Here is a 20953-nt window from a genome sequence, read left to right as displayed (position 1 = left end):
CCAGCAGTGCCCCTTGCCCCCAACGCTGGCCTAACGCCCCGCTTTCTTGCTTTGCCTGCAGAAATCCGGACTCAGTTGGTGGAGCAGTTTAAATGCCTGGAGCAGCAGTCCGAGTCGAGGCTGCAGCTGCTGCAGGACCTCCAGGAGTTCTTCCGAAGGAAGGCAGAGATCGAGCTCGAGTATTCCCGCAGCCTGGAGAAGCTGGCCGAGCGTTTCTCCTCCAAGATCCGCGGCTCCCGAGAACACCAGTTCAAGTAAGCCGATCGATGCCTCTGACCTTGTGGTCTAGTTGGTTTGTCTTGGAGGCACTCGGGCTCTCAACCTTTCTGGGTGACCTCACGCTCGTAGAATTAAGAGCTCGCTTATATCTTGGGGTGACGTATTGTGGCCTCAGTTTCCTCTTCTTTAAAGTAAATGGGTTGGACTAGACACAACTACTAATGTTGCTATTGCTAGTAGCTCACATTTAGTACTTAACTTTTTTTTAAAATAAGGTCTTTATCTTTTTTTACATCACTATAATTTTCTCCAGTATCCCTCCCCCTCCCAGAAAGCCATCTCCTATAACAAATAGTATTTTTAAAGACAACAAAAAGGAAAAAAAAATCAGCGTAACTGATCAGTACCTTGACAGTCTGAAAATATGGCAATGTGAAACATCTGTGTGCCTTTACCTATTTAAAGGGTGTATTTGGGAGTGTCTTCTCATTTATCTTCTTTCCAGCCATACTTCATAATTTTGCAACATTCACTTTTTATTTTGTGTGTGTGTGTGTGTGTGTGTGTGTTTTCTTTACATTTACATTGTTGTAGTCATTGTGTATATTGTTTTCTTGGCTCTGCTTACTTTACTCTGCATCAGTTGATAGAGATCTTTCCATGCTTCTCTGGATTCATCACTCATATCATTTCTTACAGCACAGTAATATTCTGTCACATTCACATACTGCAGTTTACTTAGCCATTCCTTAATCAATGGACATTGACTTTGTTTCCAGTTCTTTGCTGTTCTAAAAAACGATGCTGTGAATGTTTCGGTGTATGAGGGGACTTTTTTTTCTTAAGGCTTCCCTGGGGCATAAGCCTAGTATTGGAATCTTTAAAGTATTTTCTGCAAAGCAACCTTTTGAAATTGAGAGAAATAGCATAGTATGGTAGATAGGACACTGGACTTGAAGCCAGGAAGACTTGGGTTTAGTCCAGCCTCAGACATTTACTAGATGTGTGACTTTGGGCAAATCATTTAACCCCTCTATGCCTTAGTTTCCTTATTTGTAAAATGAAGGGGGTGGACCAGATGGATTCTAAGGTCCCTTCAGCTGTAATGTAGGATCCTATCATTCTGTGAGGCATATAATCAGAGGTAACTGACTTGCTAAGAGTCACATAGGCAGCTAAGAGGTACAGTGGATAGAGTGCCAAGCCTGGAGTTAAGAAGACCTGAGTTTGCATCTAGCCTTGGACACTTAACTAACTGTGTGAGCCTGAGCAAGTCATTTAAATGCTGTGTGCCTCAGTTTCCCCATCTTTAAAATAGGGATAATAATAACACTTACCTTCTAAATCTGTTTTGAAGATAAAATAAAATTATACTGGTGAAGTGCTTTGCTAACTTTAAAGCACTTTAGAAATTCTAACTATTATTTTTTATTATATATTTTATATATAAAATATATATATATTTATTATATATATTTTAGAGCCATATACTTAAGAATTGATTCTTAAAGAGATCCAAAAAGAAGCTCAATGCTATTACATTTGAATGTAAGCTTTTTTTTTTTTTGTGAGGCAATTGGGGTTAAGTGACTTGCCTAGAGTCACACAGCTAGTGAGTGTTACGTGTCTGAGGCCGGATTTGAACTCCTTACTCCAGGGCTGGTGAGGTATGCACCATACCACCTAGCTGCCCCTGAATGTAAGCTTTTTGTCAATAGGGATTGTTTCATTCTTTACATTGTATTTCCAGTGCTGGGCACATAGTAGGTGCCTAATAAATGCCTGTTGATTGATTCCACCTGTTTTCAGGAGGGCCCATCTCTTTCCTTTTCCATTTTGGATGTGAATAAGCCACCTTGCTTCAGTCCCTGGCCTGGGTGCTGAGCTTTTCTGTTGCTTTCTCCTCCTCTTAACTCCATCTGGTTTGACATCAAGCTTGGCAGGGTTTGAGAACTGTAGAAGCAAAGCCTTTTGACTCCTGCCCCCTCCCCACCCCTAGATGTGTAGGCAGGATGCTGCTAACCACATTCTTGCTGTATTTATCCTTGGAGTTCCTCACTGTAATTACTCTCCCCTTTCTCATTCATTCTCTCTCCTCCAGTCACCCTGCCTAGAGTTTCTTCTTCTTCCCTCTTCCTCTCTCCATTGACCGGCCCTCAACCACAGGGTCAGGGTGACTTCCCTCCTTCCGCCCCAACCCCCCTCCCCCCAAGATTTAGGCCATTGCGTTGTCTGCATCTCATCCTCTTGGTTTGATCTCAGACTGCCTTCAGCTGCTCCTACCTGGCACCGGAGAGTGGCCTTCCTTCTCCTCTGCTTGCCTATGGTCCTTAGAGTCTTTTAGCCTTAATCCACATCTGGACTTCTAATGGTTTCATTTTTGCTGAATTTGTCTCTCCAGCTAAACCATCAACTCTGTGAAGGCAGGGACCTCAGCTTGTATTCCTCCTATATATCTCTAGCATTCAAATCAATTAAACAAGTCTTTTTAAAATACAGAATATGTGACAGATACTGAGATAGGTGTTGGGGACAAAAAGGCAAAAATGAAGCATTTTCCTCATGAGCGGTCTGTGCACTAGATGGGACAGGAGAGTTGTCAGCTAGATGGCATAATGCATGAGGTGCTGGACTTGGACCCTGGACAGGTCACTTAACCTTGCCTCTGGACCTCAGTTTCCCTACCTTTAAAATGGAGATAATAATTGCATCTATCTCTAGGGTTACTGCGAGGATACAATGAGATAATATACGTAAAGTGTTTTGCAAGCTCTAAAGTGCTATGTCAATGTTAACTATTATTATTGCTGTTATTAATATTTTTATTTATTTATTTTTGTTGAGGCAGTTGGGGTTAAGTGACTTACCCAGAGTCACACAGCTAGTGAATGTTATGTGTCTGTGGCTAGATTTGAACTCAGGTACTCCTGACTCCAGGACCTGTGCTCTATCTACTGTGCCTCCTAGCTGCCACATGCTTTTATTATTATTAATGAGTTAATAAAGGAAATAATAAGGAAATAAAGGAATAAAAGGAATAAAGGAAAAAAAATTTATTAAGCACCTAATATATGCTAGCCTCCAGGCTAAGTGCTTTTCAAATATTACCTCATTGTATCCTCACAACAACCTTGACAGGTAGGTAGGTATTATTATTACCCTCATTTTACAGATGAAGAAATTGAGGCAGACAGAGCTTAAGTGAATTGACCAGGGTCACACAGCTAGTGAGCACCTAAGGCCATATTTGAACTTAGGTCTTCCTCACTCCAGGCCCAGGGCCATCTAGTTGCCTCTAAAGATAAGTAAGGACTCTTTAAGGGAATATGTAGCTTCTCTTGAAGACTTCAAATCACCAGGTCCAGATAAACAATGTTCTTACCTACTGAAAGAACTTGCAGATATCATTATTGATCTCTGTAAGTGATATTTGAAAGATCATAGTGAATGGGAGGGCCCACAAGATTGGAGAAGGACAAATGTCCTCATGTTCAAAAAAGGAAAGAGAACAGAGCCCACAGACCAATGAGTCAATAAGCTTAATTTCAATTCCTCAGAAAACTCTAGAACAGATCATTAAAAAGTTGGCTGCAGAATGTCTAGAAAGGAAAGTGGTGGTTACAAAGAGCCAATCTGGTTTCTTCAAGAACAGATTATACCAGACTAGCTTCATTTCCATTTCTGGCATAGTTAATAGGCTGCTTGATTGGAGAAGGAGAGTGCTGTGGTTATAGTTTATCTACATTTTAGCAAAGCTTTGGATAAAATATCTCATCCTGTTCTTGTGGAAAAGATGGAGAGTGGGTAGTACATACAATTGAATGGATTGAAAGTGGGTTGGATGCCTGGACTCAAAGGGTAGTTGTTTGTTGTCAACATAGCAAAAGCTGAGTATCCTGGAGATTTGTGCTGGCCCTGTGCTATTTAATAGTTTTATCAATGACTTGGATAAAGGCATTGATGGCATAATCATCACCGTTGCAGAGCACACAAAGCTGGGAGGGAATAGCTAACACATTGGAAGAGTTAGGCTCCGAAGAGGTCTTAAATAGCTACAGTGTTGAGTTAGATCTAATAAGATGAACTTCAGTAGGGATAAATGTAAAAGACTTATACCTAGGTCCAAAAAATCAACTTCACAGGGAACTGGAGATGCTTAACCTGGAGATGCAAAGACTCAGAAGGCACATGATAATTTCTTCAAACATTTGAAAGGGGTGTCAGGTGGAAGATGGATTTCACTTGCTCTGTTTATCACCAGAGGACATTGACAGGAGTGGTGGATGGAAGCTGCAAAGAGGCAGATTCAGGCTTCATGTCAGGAAAACCCTCATAATTAGCCCAACAGTTGAATGGGCTGCCCACCACAGAGTGTACTTTTTCCCACCTTGGATATTTTTCAAGTGGTGTTCTTTTTATATATTGGTTGAACTAGATCAGGGATTTTTTTAACCTCTTTTGTAAATCCTATTAGGCCTATTCTCAGTGGTTTCTTTTTTGTAAAATTCATCATTGAAGGAAATGATAAATTTTAGTTAGCAATTAGTGAAAATAAAGGTGATTTTTTTTTTCTCCATCCAAGTTCATGGACTCCCCCAAAATTGATCTAGAGATCCCTTGGCTGGGCGGAGGTTATCTGTGGACCCCAGTTTAAGAACTTTTGCACTGGATGGATTCTCTCAGTTTCTGTGAGTCTGAGATGCTGTGGCTCCAGAGGATGAGGTATCTAATTAACACTTGGTTACTGAAGGATTTTTTGTGGAATTGTGTGGTTAGGAGGGAGAAGACTGGTCCAGATTTAAGCATTGAGCCCTTCTCTATCTTTGTCTGAGTCAGGGATCCCAGGTGTGGAATTTCTCAGTGAAGATTCAAAAATCTTCATATCTTTGTAATAGCTTCTATAGAATATACTCTATATTATTATTGTTATTATTATTATTATTATTATTATTTTGAATGGAGATAAAGGGAACTCCCAGTGAGGAGCTTCCTCTGAGGATACAGGTGGACAGAGACTTTACAATTTATAGTCTTAGAGAGTGGCCTGGGGACCATGAGAGATTTAATGACTTGCCCAGAGTCACAGAACTAGTAAGAATAAGAGTTAGGACTTGAACCTAGGTCTTCCTGATTGAAAGGCTAGCATTCTATGCACTATAATATGTAGCCTGTCATGATGGTATTACATGCTATGTTACAATGATATTATCTGTTATTTTTTCTTATAATTCCCTGGTAAAGTTCCATACCACCTCCCCCCCCCAACCCTCACCATTGAATTAAAGGAAGTTCTCCCTCTCATATGTGAGATAGAAATTTTGTGGGAATCCTGGAACTGGGTTAGCAATATTCAGTGAGTGAATGAGAATTGAAGAAGCTGCTTTGGAAGCAGCAGAAGGTATACCTGAACTCCCAGGGAAATTCCTTTGCAATTCTTTGCCCTATCCCCTCCCAAGGCTTTCCGCTCCCTGTTATCTCTGGCTAGAGCTATAACTAGGGTGGAGTGACTAGGGTTTTGCTTCAGAGCACTGAAATTTATAGGGTATTGATAGCATTGAAATTTCCTTGAGCAGCATAGAAACATTACATTTAGCATAATTACTAGTGTAATTGAAATATGAATGTACCAGGTGGTACCTTCCCCTGCCCTCCTCACACTGAGCCTCAGGTGAGCTTCTCTTTGGCATAACTCCTTTCTGTTCTCCTTTTTCATGTTTCCTTCTGATACCCATGAACGTCTGTTGGCCTGTGCTCTTTGATCTCTCCTTCCCATGTAGGGCCGTTCCAGATCTCTTCCTGTCCTCCTCAGGTGAATTTATCTTTTGCTGTTTGCCATGGACAGAGAAATTTTCTCGTTACACTGCTGACTGTAGCCAAGGAAGCTTTGGTTCATTTAAAACACATTTGAGTTCATTTTAAACATTGAACCAGAGAAGTAGCTTTGAAATCTTTCCCACCTCCATGCATGCATCCTCCCCCTCCTTTCTAGTTTAGTTTTCCTTTGGAGCTGTTAGTCTCCTGGGCCATTCTTATCCTAGAAGGGATTATCTCCAGAGCCAGCGTCCCTCAGGCCTTCTTCAAGGCCAGGGGCCTGGGTGAAAATGGGGAGGAGGGGTGGGGAAAGGGGCTTGGCTGTTTTCCCACTTAGTTATAATTAAAACTTCATTCCTCACCCTGCAATTTATGTAACTTTTCAAATGGGGAGGGAGAGGATGAAGAGGGGGAAGAAGTAGGGAAAAGATAGGGAAGTTGTAGAGTGGGAGGGGGATGAGAGGGAGGACAGGAAGGAGTCCCCAGTCCATCCTGCAGCCATTAATGAGCTCAGCCAGCTCCTTGTGGGTTCATTAGTTTTGGTCGCCAGATGGAACGGGAACAGCATCTGGCAGATGGGCAAAGTGGGCTCTGTGACATCCTGTGAATGTCTAATTGGAAGTCCGTTCCAGGCATGTACAGCTAGAGAAGGCCCACTGCATGATGCTAATTCAGAGTCAGGGCCCAGAGGGTGAGGGCTGCTCAGTCAAGAGTCCAGCATGGGCCTTTGCGTGCCAACTGTCTTTTTAATCTTGAGGGTGGAGAATGCATGGAGAGATGTCTGATTTGTTGGTGACCAGCCCACAGGTGACCACTCCCTCCACCAAACTCACAGCCTTCCTCTTCTGTATTATTCTTTTGATACTTATTGTATATGCATGGTCTTGAGACTTTCCTCGAGTTGGTTTGGTTAGGGTAGCTGCTCACGTGACGTGTCTTGTTTCTGACTGCTCTGTAAGGCCCTTGAAGACAGAGGTCATTTGTCATGTTTCTCTGTGTTCTCCACTTGGCAGTTCCTGAAAAATGACTTTGAAGTTTAGAGTGAGAAGGGACTTTCAAAATTATGCTGTCCAACTCTCCTCATGATGAGATGAGGAAACTGATCCCCTCAGAAGACAAGTTGCTTGCCCAAGGTCACATAGCTAGTTGGTAGTAGAGCTGAGACCAAAACCCAGATCTGATTTCTAGGTATTGAGCCTTTCCATTTCATTACACTGCTTCCCGTTTGTAAAAAATAAAAATAACAGCCTACATTTATTGCACCCTGGGTTCTCTTTTTTTTTTTTCTTTCTTTTTTTTGGCTAGGCAATGGGGTTAAGTGACTTGCCCAGGGTCACACAGCTAGTAAGTGTTATGTGTCTGAGGCTGGATTTGAACTCAGGTCCTCCTGAATCCAGGACCGGTGCTGTATCCACTGCACCATCTAGCTGCCCCGCACCCTGGGTTCTCACAACAACCTTATGAGGCAGGTAGGACAAGTATTACTATTCTCATTTTAGAGATGAGCAAACTGAAAAAAATAAGGGAGGGAAGTAGGAAGGAGAGATGGAATGAAGGAAGGAAGAAAGGAGGGAAATGAAGGAAGGATGGAATGAAGGAAGGAGGGAAGGAAGGATGAAAGAAGGATAGAACGAAGGATGAATAGATAGCATGATGAAAGGATTGAGGGAAAGAAGGAGAGGAAGGAGGGAAGAAATGAGATTTAATTATTCTACTAAGCTTAACTCTGAAGAGTTTGGACTGTGAATTTTTGATTCTCAAGAAGTATGTTGGACAGATCAGACTGATGCCCAGGATGGCAGAATAGTAGCTGAGAAGCCAAGGATGGCAGGCCACAGTTGCTCTCCCTACCCCCATCCCCACCTTGGAGCTGCGGAAAGAAGGAGGGAAAGTATACATATCTTTATAGGCCATACCGTAATGTCCCATTGTCCTACTGGGTTAACATCGTCATAGATGTGAATGTGTTGTCAACTGAAATAATAATAATAATAATAATGGTAACAATAACTAGTATTTAATAGTGTTTAAGGTTTGAAAAGTTCTGTATATAAGCTATCTCATTTGCAAGGCCCAGATTATTCTTATGATGAGTTTAACTTGGAAAGAAAGGGTCTCAAATAAATGTAGGCAGTGAATGTAGGATGTCATGTGAGTTATGATCAATAGAAGGCTAGCTGCAGAGTCAGGAAGATCTGGGTTCAAGTCTCCCCTCTGTCACATACCCACTGTGTGACCCCAGGCAAATCGCTTAATGTTTCAGTGCCCTAGGCATCTTTTCAAGATTATAAATTATACAGATGGAGGGAGTTTCCACACCAGAAGTCACTGCCACCAGTGAAATTCCATGTCAGCACCAAAACCCTACCTCTTCATCTCAGGGTTTTACAGGGTAGCATTCTTTTCAAACCACTTTCACCTTTGTCATCTATCTTGATCCTCACAGTATCTTGGTGAGGATGCCTCCTAGGATCTATTCTCTCTGTATGTACCTGTTTATTTACACATTCTCTCCCCCATTAGAATATAAGCTTCCCGAGGGCAGGGATGATTTTTGCTTCCTCTTCCAGCTCTAACTCTATAGGATCCCACCTCCAAATCCAGCATGCTATTCATTCTGTTGTGTTGCCTCTCCCAACTAGGGACCCTTGGCATCACCTTACCCTTCAGAGCTCAAGATGATAAGCTTCGTTTCCTGCACTGCACTCCACCCTCCTCAGAATCACCAAGATCAAAGTTGGAAGAAACCTCAGAGTCCCAGATAGTCCCACAAGAGCTTGTTGTTCTTAGTGAGGGGCCATCCGACCTTTGCTTGATGACATCGGGAGGAAGGGAAGCCCCTGCTTAACAGGCTGAGCCCGTTCCCCTTTGGAATAGCTCCAGCATTGGGAAGTTTTCCCTTCCATCAAGTCTCAGTCTGCATCTTTGCCACCTGTGCTCAGTGACTCTAGTTCTGCTCTCTGGGGCCAAGCAGAAAAAGTCTGACCCCTCTTCCATGGGACAAGTCCTTCAGATATTTGAAGGCAGTTTTCCTGTCCCACTGAGTCTTCCCTTCTCCATGCTAAACATCTTCAGTTTCTCCAGCTGATCCTAATCCATGGACTCCTGGTCTATCATCATCCTGGAGTCCCTCATCTGGATCCTTTCCAGTTTATGAATGTCTTTCCTAAAATAGAGAAGCCAGAACTGAACACGATCCCCAACTGAGGTCTTTGGCCCTGACGGCCAGGGCTAAGTATAGTAGGACTCTCATCTCCCTATTCCCGGGTGCCCTGTTTCTCTTGGTGTGCAATTCAAGTTTTGTAATTCAGTCTTCCTTGTGTGTGGGATGGGTCAAACGTGGATAGGATGACACACCCCCTGCACCACAAACCGGCCCATTCCCATGGTTCTAGGCCATAGGTTAGAGTGGCCTGAAGCTCAGGGCCTCTCCCTCCTTATCGTACCTCAGCAGCTCACTCCTGGTTCATGCCCAGTTGTTCTCTGACTGCCGCCTACAATTTGTGAGCCATTTAGGCACTGGGCCACTTACTTATGTGCCGTGGAGCTTTTAAAAAGCAAGAACATCGTTTTTATTGCTTTGGGGGAGGAGGAGCAAGTTGGGAACTGCCCAGTGAATTGATTTTGTAGGCTGATAAATGTTTATAGTCTTCCTTAAGGTTGTTCTAGGTCTCCCACATACTGGAATAATATCCATTGACATTTCAAAGCAAAGCTTAACTGAGCTTGTATTTACTTACCTTAAGCAGACTTTGGTTTAACCTAGGAATCAGATTCCTTGCAATGAAAGTTGCCCTGAACCAGAGAAGTATAAAAAGTATCCCATTGGGCAGAGGTGTGCTATTAGGTGTTTGACAACTGTCTCTCCAGGGGTGGGGGGTGGGATACACACACATAGAGGACACGCTTTTAAGTCTAATCTACATTATTAACATTCATAACTTTCTTAAGTCTAAAGATAGTCAACAAAACAGCAAATCAAGCTCTACATCGAAGTGTTTGCTGATTTCTGAGGTGTAATGCTCAGGCTGGAAATTTAACAATGGAGAGCTCGCCATGGAGTGATGTTCCATTATTCTCCTAGCTGAGTCTCACTGTGAATGTCAATGTGGTAGCACCTGAAATGCCCAGATTATTCCTCTGAGTAGGTTCATTGGGATAAGTAGTAAGGTCTCTGTCACTGGCAACAAGTTCAGACAATGAGCATTTAACACTTACTACGTGCCAGGTACTGTGCAAAGAGCTGGAGATATAGAGTAAGGCAAGAAACAGCCCCTGCCCTCAAGGAGCTCCCAGTCTAAAGGGGAGACAGCATGCAAACAACTATGTACAAACACTAGAAATGCAGAATAAATTGGAGGTAATCAACAGACAGGAGGCACCAGCATTAGGAGGATCAGAAAGAGCTTCTTGTAGAAGGTGGGATTTTAGCTAGGAGTGGAAGGAGACAAGAAAGCCGGGAGATAGAGAGGGAGAGAATTCCAGACCTGGAGAATAGCCTATACAAATTCACAGTTGGGAATTAGTGTCAACCTGGAGGATGCTGCCACTGGATTGTGGGTATCATGGTGGTAGGGATCAGGTAAAGTATAAGAAGGATGGAAAGGTAGAAGGGGGCCAGGTTGGGAAGGGCTTTAAAAGCCAAATAGAGCTTTTTATATTTTATCCTGGAGGTAGTAGGGAATCACTGGAGTTTATTGAGTGTGTGTATGAGTGTATTGGATGGGGGGCAGGGAGGGGAGGAGTGGGAAGGATGGTGATAGGGTCAAATTTGAGCTTTAGGAAAATCTTTGAGGGCTGAGCAGAGGCTGAACAGAGGTGGTTCGGCTGCCTGTCAGAAATGCTGTCAGAGGGAGTTCCTGCCTTACATAGGAGGGTGTCCTCTGAGGTTCCTTCCTTAGCTTTTGGTGCTGCTTTTGTCTCCATAGTTGCAGCAGCAGCTTCTAGGGGGGAGGTTTTTGATGACATCGATTTCTCCTGCTGTCCCCTTCTCCCGCCACATGACCATTGCTACCTTTTCTCTTTTTGCTTCCTGCATTAACTAGTAATTATACTAAGCAGTTGTTAGTATGACACTGCATTCTTGGGGAGAATTCTAAGACTAAACAATGTGTTATCAAGATGGCCCCATGCCTGGAATGCACTCTCTCCTCATCTCTGCCTCTTGGAATACCCACTTTCATTCAGAACTCTGGTTCAAGCACCACCTTCTACATGAATCCTTTCCTGATCTTCCAGCTATTAATGCCCCCTGCACCAATTATCTCGTATTTATTTTGTATGTGTGTGCATGGTATTTCTCCCTATGAAGTGTAAGTATCTTGAGAGAAGGGAGTGTTTCATTATCTTTACATACTCAACCCCAGCACAGTGCCTGGCCCATAGAGGGACTTAATAAAGACTTGTTAATCTGTTGATGGAGTTCAGGACTCAGGGCCCATCCTTTCCCTCATTGCTTTCTCCTCCCAGTAAATCTGTAAGACCATTTGGCAGCCCTAGAGAGGTGGAGAGGGCAAACTCTGATAGCTGCAAAAAGTTGGGGTCAGTTACATGCGTCTACACGGGTAAGCCAGGATCGCCTTGAAGGGAAAGAGAAGTGACAGAAGAACAGCCTTCAGTGGTGGTGGTGAGGGCTGGATGGGCTAATAGTGTGGGCAGGCAGCTCGGGTCACTTTTTGCACCTTTGGGAAGAGACATCTCTTTCTGTGCCGTGGGGCTGCCTATTGGAATCATTGCTTTCTCACCAGCAAAGGAGGGGTGAAGGGAGCCAGAGTGAGAAACACAGGGCTCAGGATGGTAGGTCTAGTTCTCTGTGGTCAAAGGATAACTCCAGGGTATGGGATAGAGACTACCTGGCCCTTCCAGATGCAAAGAAGGAGGTCACAGTGGTGTGTGGAGATGACAATCCCCTATTTTGAAATTTCTGTGGGAAAGAAGGTCACTTCTTCTCTGGCTTCCCCAACATGCTGAGAGAAAGGGGAGATATCTCCCTGCAGGAAGATGGAGAGTGAATGAGAATAAGGAGAAAAGGGAGAGGAGAAGAAGAGAGCAGAGAGAGGCATGGTTTCTATGGGGCAGGAGAACAAAGGAGGACAAGAGGAGAGAGTAGGATGTGAAAGGGAAAGGCAAATGCAATAAGGTTTTATCAGCATGTACATTAGCTCCCTTTTAGACTACAGGGCCAGCTTCCTCCCACGCTGACCTTCTTCTCCTCTTCCTCATGTATCCTGGAAGCCTCTTCTTGATGTCAGTGATTGTGTGTTTGGGAATTACAATTTTATTTATCAGCATAATTAAGGAGGGAAATCTTCTCTCCCTCCTTGCTGACCCTTCTAAGCCTTCTGATCCCTCTAGACTTCCATCATAAAATGCATTTCCAAGTCAAATAGAAATGGTAGATTATCTGGTTTTGAATCGATCAATCAGTAAGCATTTATTAAACTCCAACAATATGCCAGGCACTGTGCTAGGTTCTGGGAATAGAGACAAAAGTGAGACAGTGTCCGCCTTTAAGGAGTTTACAATTTAATTGAGGGATGTAGTAGACATATAGTACACATAATCGAGTGATGCCCGAAAGAAGGGAGTTTTGGCACAGGCAGCACCAAGGATTATGAATGGGGCATAGGGCAGTGAATTGCCACATGCTTTCCAGTAGCAAGAGGTGAAGATGTGGGGAGAGAGGGTGCCCAGAGGTAGAATGGACGGCACAATGTCCATCCTCGATGTGTTGGACAATGGCTGGATGGGAATGGTCCATACCAAGGGTGGGGAGTCTGGGGCCTTGAGGCCACATGTGACCGCCTAGGTCTATACAATTGTGTTTGCTGTTTGGGAAATGTGGTATAATAAGGTCTGGGGTTAGAATCACAAAAACCTGGGTTAAAATTCTGATTTGCAATCTGGTTGACCTTGGGTAAGTCACCTCTCCTCTGTGTAACCTCAATTTTTCAGCTGTAAATGTGATAGTAGAGAAAATATGATGGACTTGGAGTTGGGACACGGGTTCAGATTCCACCTCAGATATGTATTAGATTTGTCACCATGGCCAAATCACTTCATCTCAGTTTGCCTGTTTGTAAGATGAGGGCAATAATATTTGTACTACTTATCTCAGAGGGTCATTGTGAAGAAAATGTTCTGCAAATTTTAATGCATTAGATTTAAGTCACCTCATACCAACCATTATTAGCTCCATAGATGCCATAAACATTACACAGCCTTGGGTTCACGTTTATGAAGGATATCTGCAGGTAAGTGGACCTCACGTGACTTGTGTCCCCACTCCCATGTGAAACAGGAAAACCCACTCCTGTCCAGCTATTCAGGAATGAACTTGGTAATAGAAACCTAGGTAAAGAACACTATAGACCCAGTTAAAACGGTTCATTAGAATAGAAGAGGAAATGTAAGGGGCAGCTAGGTCGTGCAGCGGAGAGAGCACCACCCCTGGAGTCAGGAGGACCTGAGTTCAAATCCAGCCTCAGAAACATGATGCTCACTAGCTGTGTGACCCTGGGCAAGTCACTTAACCCTGATTGCCTCGCCAAAAAAAAAAATGTAAGACATTAGAAATACTATTGGTCCTTATTCCCCAAATGACTGCAAACTCATCCATAATTTCTACCAGAGGAACCTGAGAAAATAGCAATCCCAAGCCCCATGACTCTGAATTGGGGAAAAGTCATTTTCTTTTTCTCTGGAAAGAATGAGATCAGGTGTGCTCCTAAGTGAAGATTATTCCTTTGGGGAAAATCTGGGCAAACAATCCTATTTTGTGTCTGAAAGAAGTCTGACAAAGCCTCTGGCACATCCAGACATAGGTTGGCTACTTTTATCCGTGTAGTATGGGCTCTCCACTCCACTCCCTTTTGACGGCTCTTGCCACTTCAGGACAGCTTGGCTGTTCCTTGCCCTTGCAATGTGGGCCTCAGAAACATACTGGGAATACTTGGGCTCATGGATGATATCATCACAGACTCACCCATTCCCATCCCACCTCCAGTTGAGAAAATTCCACCAGTCAGAATCTTCTGTTACAGCTACTCTGTATGGTAGGAATTTGATCTCAAGGGAAATAAAGTCCTGGAAAACCTTTCTCAGTGAGTGATTGCTCCTCGGATTTAGGCATGATGGAAGTTGTGTTTGAATGGACGTGTCCCTTTTACATAAATATGAGCCATTATTAATATTTGTACCCTTTGCCTCACAGTAGTTGAGAGGAATAAATGAGATGATGTATGTGGAAGTACTTTGCAGCCATAAAGAGCTCTTAGTATTAATAATAATTGAGAACCAGCTGCTAATGCATCTAAATGTATTTCTGCTGTGCTCACTAAAGAAGCAGAGAAAAAGGAGGTGTCTGGGTAGAAAGACTTTGGGAAGAAATAAATTTGCAAAGGTTGGGGGGCAGGAATTTTCTTTTTAAAAAATGCAACTTTTTATTTGGAACTTAAACACAAAATGGAATGGGCATTTGCATATATATATAATAGAACAGAAAAAGGATTTTATATGAAACATGATTCTATTATATACAACTGGCTTTTATTTTAAGCATATAATAAAATCAACCTGCAGTTTTCAAAGTTGTCCTGCTTGACTGGCTTTCTTTCAGGCCTTCTTTCTGTCTTTTCTCTCAGTTAAAAAAAAAAAAGATTTCTCAATGACTCTTTTCTTTCTTTTTCTTTTCTTCATTTTGTTACCCTAGCTCCATCCTCCTTTTGATCTCCTTTTAGAAAAGAAAAACAAATCCTTTGTAACAAATATATATAGTCAAGCAAAAAAAAAAATTCCCACGTAGACTGTGTCAGAGGCTGTTTGTCTTATCCTACATCTTGAGTCCGTTACCTCTCTAGCAAGCTTTATCATTGCTTCTCTGGAATAATGTTTGCTCATTGCATTGACGAGGATTCTCAAGTGAGTGAGTGAGTCAGTAAACATTTATTAAGTGTCTGTGTGCCAGATACCGTGTTAAGTTCTCAGGATACACAGAAACTGGAGCTTTTAAAGAAAGAAAGAGGCAGGTGAGGGAGGGAATTGGAAGCATGCTAATGTGGGAGATGAGTGCAGAGGGCTTTCTCATTTCCTGATGGCTAGAGAGAAAACCAAAGGAGTGAAGAGAGGAAATCCCTAGGTAGTATTGAAGATGGGAGAAGAAGGGGAAATGAGAGGTCTTGGCTTACATTTCTTCTTGAGGTTTAGCTCAGCCTGAAGACTGAGAAGGTAAATGGTGCCAGGGAGTGGGAAAAGTGGACTTCAAACAAGATACAGCAAGATGACGGGTGTTGAGGGAAAGAACGATATTAAAGAACACACATGTGCTGAGAAGAATGGGGAGCGCTAGATAACCAGTGCAGAGAAGGACAGAGAAGGGATTTGTATTTTTTAGAAAGCATTTGACTTGTAGGCAGCGGAAGCCAGGGAAGAAGTGAATGTAGGCATGAGGTTGATAGTTGCCATGAAGTCACCAGAAAGTCGCCATGTATGCTTTCCTTTTTTTTTTTTAAGGTTAAATTGGGCAAGGTACTTGGCAATAGTCAGGGATAGAAGACTTCAATAGAACTAGAAGGGGAGATTGTCGTGATGCCCAGCGGGGTGGCCCCTATGATGGGTGATGATGCCCAGAATGAATTATACTCTGTGTATATGTGAGAATTGAAGATGAGCTCAAACTGGAGGGAATGACAACAATGATTCCAATTTTATTTTCCTATAGGGGATTAGGCTATTGCAGAGAGGCAATGTAACCTAATGGGTATGGCAGGGTTAGCAATGGAGTCAAGAAGACTTGGATTTATGTCTTGCCTTTGATAGCCCTAAGGGCAGCTAGGTGGCACAGTGGATAGAGCGCCGGGCCAGGAGTCAGGAAGACCTGAGTTCAAGTCTGGCCTCAGACACTTACCAGCAGCGTGACCCTGGGCAAGTCACTTAATCCTGTTTGCCTCAGTTTCCTCATCTGTAAAATAAGACTGGAGAAGGAAATGGAAAACCACTCCAGTATCTCTGCCAAGAAAACCCCATAGGGTATCACAAATACTACTGAAATGACATGATAGTCCTAGCTCTTTTCAGTGACCCAGGCAAGATCCTGAGCCAGGCAAGATCTCTTAAGATCATAAGACAAGGTGTCTATCTGCATTAGTATAGGGAGTTTCCATGGCAAGAATTCCTATTAGTAGTGGAATCAAAGCTCCCAACTGTCCTTCTGACTGCAAAATGCCTCTCCTCCCAGTTACCCAACAAAGGCCTGGTTCCTTTGGAATTTAACAGCCTCAGAGAGTTGCCTCTGTGCACTAAGATGAGGGGCTTGGCTACATCTCACATCTAGGATGTCTCCTCAGGGATCTGTTCTTGGCTTCAAAACTCAAACTCCACTCACTCCTCCAGGGTGCCTCTCAATGACAATCAGATGAGAAAATGAAAATGAAAGCCTGCTGTAAACCGTAATTCACTATGTAAGTATAAACTACAGTTAATGATAATAGCTTGTATTTATGTAATGCTTTGTGGCTTCCGATGGGCTTTCACACACATTATCTCATTGGATCAGTACAAACCCTGGGAGGTTATCATAATTGACATCGAGATGGGGCTCTCAAGTTTACAAAGTGCTTCATGTATCTTATCTTATTTGGTTTTCACAACAACCCTGTGGGGTAGGTACTGATATTCCCATTTTACAGATGAGGCAACTGATGCTCGGACAGGTGGGGTGGTCTGCCCATGGTCGTAGAGTTAGTAGATATCAGAGGCAGGATAGCTTACATTTTTGAGGTTGCAAATATTGTCTCATTTGAGCTTCATAACAACCCTGGTGGGTAGGTACTGTTAATATCCCCATTTTACCGATGAAGAAGCTCAGTCTCAGAGAAGTTAACTGATTTGCCCAAAATCACATAGCTTATAAGTGCCTGAAGTGGGATTCAAACCCGGGTCTTTCAGATTCCATTGTCCAGTACTCTATGCATCTGCCATGTCGCCTCTCAGGTAGGCTATGAAATAAGTGGTGCCTTTATTTTACAGATAAAGTAATTGCCCTGGAACCAGGCCTCCAACCCAGGTCTCCTGGCTCTCATTCCAGTGCCTTTTCTGTTACACCACTCTACACTGCTAACTATAACGATGACGGCAACAGCAATGGCTAACATTTTGGTTTGCAAAGTACTTTACACATACTTGAGCCTCCAAAGAGCCCCGTGATGTAGGTGCTTGTACTTCCCTCTTAGATACCTCGTATTTACTCTGTATACGTGTGTACACACACAGACACACACACGGACATACACAGACACACACACACACAGACACGCAGACACACATTTTGGTATATTGTTCCCCTCCATTAGAACGTAAGTTCCTCAAGGGCAGGAACTATTTCTGCTCTTCCTTTGGACCTCTGGCAAAGCTTTTAATACCAAATGCTCATTGACTGATGGATAGCACTCTCACCTACCTTACCTCTCCTTAATCCTACTTCTACCAGTCTTATCATGTATCCTACCTTCTGTGGACCTTCTTCTCCTGCCAAACGGGCTCATTCATTATCCTCCTTGCACATGAAACTCATTCCCACTTCCCTGCCTTTGCCCTTGTTGTGTCATTCCCAGGCATTCCTTCCTTACTCCCTGATGCTTATCTGATCGTTCAGTTAACAAATATTGACTGAGCCCTTTCTGCGCAGTAGTCTTGGTGTGGGAAACACACAGCCCTATCCTTTGGGACCCAGGTCACTCTCTTCTTCCTCCGGGAAGCCTCTCCAGTGACTCCAAAGGGCACACTCTCACCTCCCACAGATTACACACGTAGTTCAGAATTCATTTTGTCGTATTTTTAACTGCACTTCCACGTCTGTTGGGCATGCAGTGGCTAGAACACTGGGCCTGGAATCAGGAAGACTCAAGTTCAAATATGGTCTCGGATGCTTACTAGCTGTGTGTCCCTGGGCAAATCATTTAACCTCTGTCTGCCTCAGTTTCCTGATCTATAAAATGGGAATAATAATAGCACTTACCTCCCAGGATAAAATGAAATAATATTTGTAAAATCTGTTGCAAATTTTAAAGCACCATATAAATGCTAACTGTTACTATTATTATTATTAGACTTATATTAAACTATAACCTTCTTTTGGGTAGGGACAGTGGCATATTTTTAATCTTCCACTGTGCTTTAGCACATAATAGATGCTCAGTCAATACTAGTTGGTTTGCTAATTGACTCTTATGGGTGTGAGGGTTTCCAAGGCATAAATTAGAAGATGGATGGGAACAAGGAAGAATTATCATAGGTGATAGAATAAAATGTTAGAGCTAGAAAGGACCTTGGAAGTCACCCAGTCCAGCTTTCTCATTGGACAGAAGTGGCCCAGAAGGTTGATATGATTTGCCAAAGGTCACCTGGATAATTAATGGCAGAGCCATTTGTCAGGTTATTGTGTCTTTCCCAGCCAACCTAAATGCTAGGTATGTTGTAGGGAGAGCGCGGAGCAGGAAAAGTTTAATTGGCCTCTCTGAGGAGAGGCAAAGGCCTCTGCCCTCCCTCTGATCCTCTGGCTACCCCATCCTCGTTTCCAGTTCTGAAATCCTAGCCAAACCAGTACCGCCACTGTTGCTATAAAGGGTGTGTCATTCTCCTCCCTGAAGGCTCTACTTACTCCAGCTGTGGCCTTCCAGGACAAGATACCTCTCTTTGGCCACTACTCCCTTTTAAGTGTCTCCTCCTCTTTTACGTATGTTAGCTTTTTGAAGGTAGGGACTATCCCCCTGATGTTGGACTTGGCGCGAAGAAAGCAATTAATAAATGCTTATTCACTGAATTTTGTGAAAAAGTGGAAAAATATGTCATAGATGTAGCTCTAGGAAATATCCTAAAGGTCATATTGGGTTATCTCCCCTACCCCAACTTTACAGATGAGGAAACTGAGACCCAGAGAACTTCAGTGATTAGTGTCAGGTTATAAGTGGCAAAACTAGAACTCAAACTCAGATCCTGTGCCTTCAAGTTTAAGGTTCTTTCTGTTACTGAACCAGGAGGCCTTCCTCTGGAAAGACAGTATCTAGAACAGTTCTTAACCTTTTGTAATAATAATAGCGACAACAATAGCTAGAATTTATATAGTGCCCGCTATATGCCAGGTGCTGTGTTAAGTGCTTTACAAATATTATCTTATTTGATTCTCATAACAACCCTGGGAAGTAGGTGTTGTTATTATCCTCATTTTACAGTTGAGGAGACTGAGGCAAACAGAGGTTAAGTGACTTGTACAGGATCACACAACTAGTGAGTATCTGAGGCTACATTTGAACTCAAGTCTTGCTGATCCCAGACCTGATATCCACTGTGTCACTTGGCTGCCTCTGTGGTTCTGTGGACCCTTTTGGTAGGCTGGTGAAGACCAAGTCTGTTGCCTACATTCATAATAGAAGGAAATACTAAATTTCAGTTAGATATTAGTGAAAATGAAGATGTAACTTTTTCCCATCCAAGTTCACAGACCCTTTGAAATCCATCAATGGATGGGCCCCAGGTGAAGAACCCAAGGTTTAGATCACCAGCCTTGGTACCCATTGCAAAATCTAGGGACTACAAACCACATGCCCCCTATCCTTGACATCTTTTTGCCTCATCTTCCCTTCTGTTGTCCCCCTTCTTCCAGCACTAATCTCCTTTGGCCCCTGGCACTTCAGCTCCCCCATGCACTTGCCGATTGGCAGTGAAGATTCCAGGTCAGGAGGCATGCTTTCCCCCCAATCTGGTTTGCATCTGAGTCAGTTATCCCACCTGCCCAACCTTAGACATGTCACAGGGGGCCTGGGGCCCATGAGCCCATTCCCATTGTGGCCCACAGAGTGAGTCATGGTAGAAGGGGCCCCTGCCCTCTGGAAGGTCACAGCCTCAACAAAACACACACCCCTTCGGGGGCATGACTCTTCTGTTTGGAAGGCAGAACCTTCCTTTGGCCTGGCTCATGCCTGTTCACTGCAGGCTCACCTCTGGGGTGAATGCCAGGACGAGGTGAGAAAAAGCATTTCTCCTCTTTCTTTTTCTGGTTCCCAGATGCTCTCTCCTCCCACACATGCTTTGAAGATTCGTTACGCTTTTCTAATCTGGATCCATGTGTCTAGCAAACATGAGCAAGCTGTTGGGCTTAGAGACAATGTTGACACCTTTCTCTGTCTCTTTCTTTCCTTCCTTCTTTCTCTTTCTCTCCTTTTCTTCCTTTCCTATCTTCTTTCTGTTCCTTTCTTTCTATGATTCTCTCTTCCTCTCATTGTCTTTCTGTTTCTATCTTTCTTTCTGTCATTCTTTGGCTCTCTCTCTCCTCTCTCTGTCTTTATCTCTCTGTCTGTCTCTCTGCCTCTTTCTCTCCAGTCAGAAAATTTGAGAGCATGGAGCCAAGGCATTAAAGTCTTGCAAGCCAGAAAAATGAGGCAGCATAGGTTAATGGGAGAGGACTTTGTGTTAGGAGGCAAGCACATTTGAGAACAAGTCCTAGGCCTTTCATTTCACTGTGTGACCTTGAGTGAGACTCTCCTAGCCTAAGTTTCCTCCTCCATAAAGTGAGGAGTTTGAGCACGATGGCTTCTAATGTCCCTTCAGCTTTTGAACCTTGAGATATCAGAATTTCTAAGGTCCCTGTGACCTGGTACCTTCCCCTTTAAGGTGACCATACATTCACTCTGTATGTGTCTTTTATGCCTCTATTTAAATACGTGTTGTCTCCTTCATTGGAACGGGAGCTTCTTAAGGGGTCAGCATGGCTTGCCTTCCTTCCTTCCTTCCTTCCTTCCTTCCTTCCTTCCTTCCTTCCTTCCTTCCTTCCTTCCTTTCTTCCTTCCTCTCTTCCTCCCTTCCTTCCTTTCTTTCTTTCTTTTTTTCTTTCTTTCTTTCTTTCTTTCTTTCTTTCTTTCTTTCTTTCTTT

At 43.3% G+C, this 20953-nt stretch overlaps 1 protein-coding gene across 2 annotated transcripts in view; it reads left to right on the top strand.

The window, feature by feature from the left end:
* SRGAP3 (SLIT-ROBO Rho GTPase activating protein 3) overlaps positions 1 to 20953 on the top strand; it is a 274861-nt gene that overhangs the window by 121826 nt on the left and 132082 nt on the right. For both annotated transcript variants that reach the window (XM_027864072.1, XM_027864073.1), the window contains exon 2: positions 62 to 254. In XM_027864072.1, the coding sequence (XP_027719873.1) occupies positions 62 to 254 (193 nt within the window). The remainder of the gene's footprint in view (positions 1 to 61; positions 255 to 20953) is intronic.

This window comes from Vombatus ursinus, unplaced genomic scaffold (genome assembly GCF_900497805.2).
Source record: "Vombatus ursinus unplaced genomic scaffold, bare-nosed wombat genome assembly UNPS02014773.1, whole genome shotgun sequence".
Classification (NCBI taxonomy): Eukaryota; Metazoa; Chordata; class Mammalia; order Diprotodontia; family Vombatidae; genus Vombatus; species Vombatus ursinus.
Note: the sequence above shows the minus strand (reverse complement) of the source record. Positions and strands in the feature narration are given on the sequence as shown.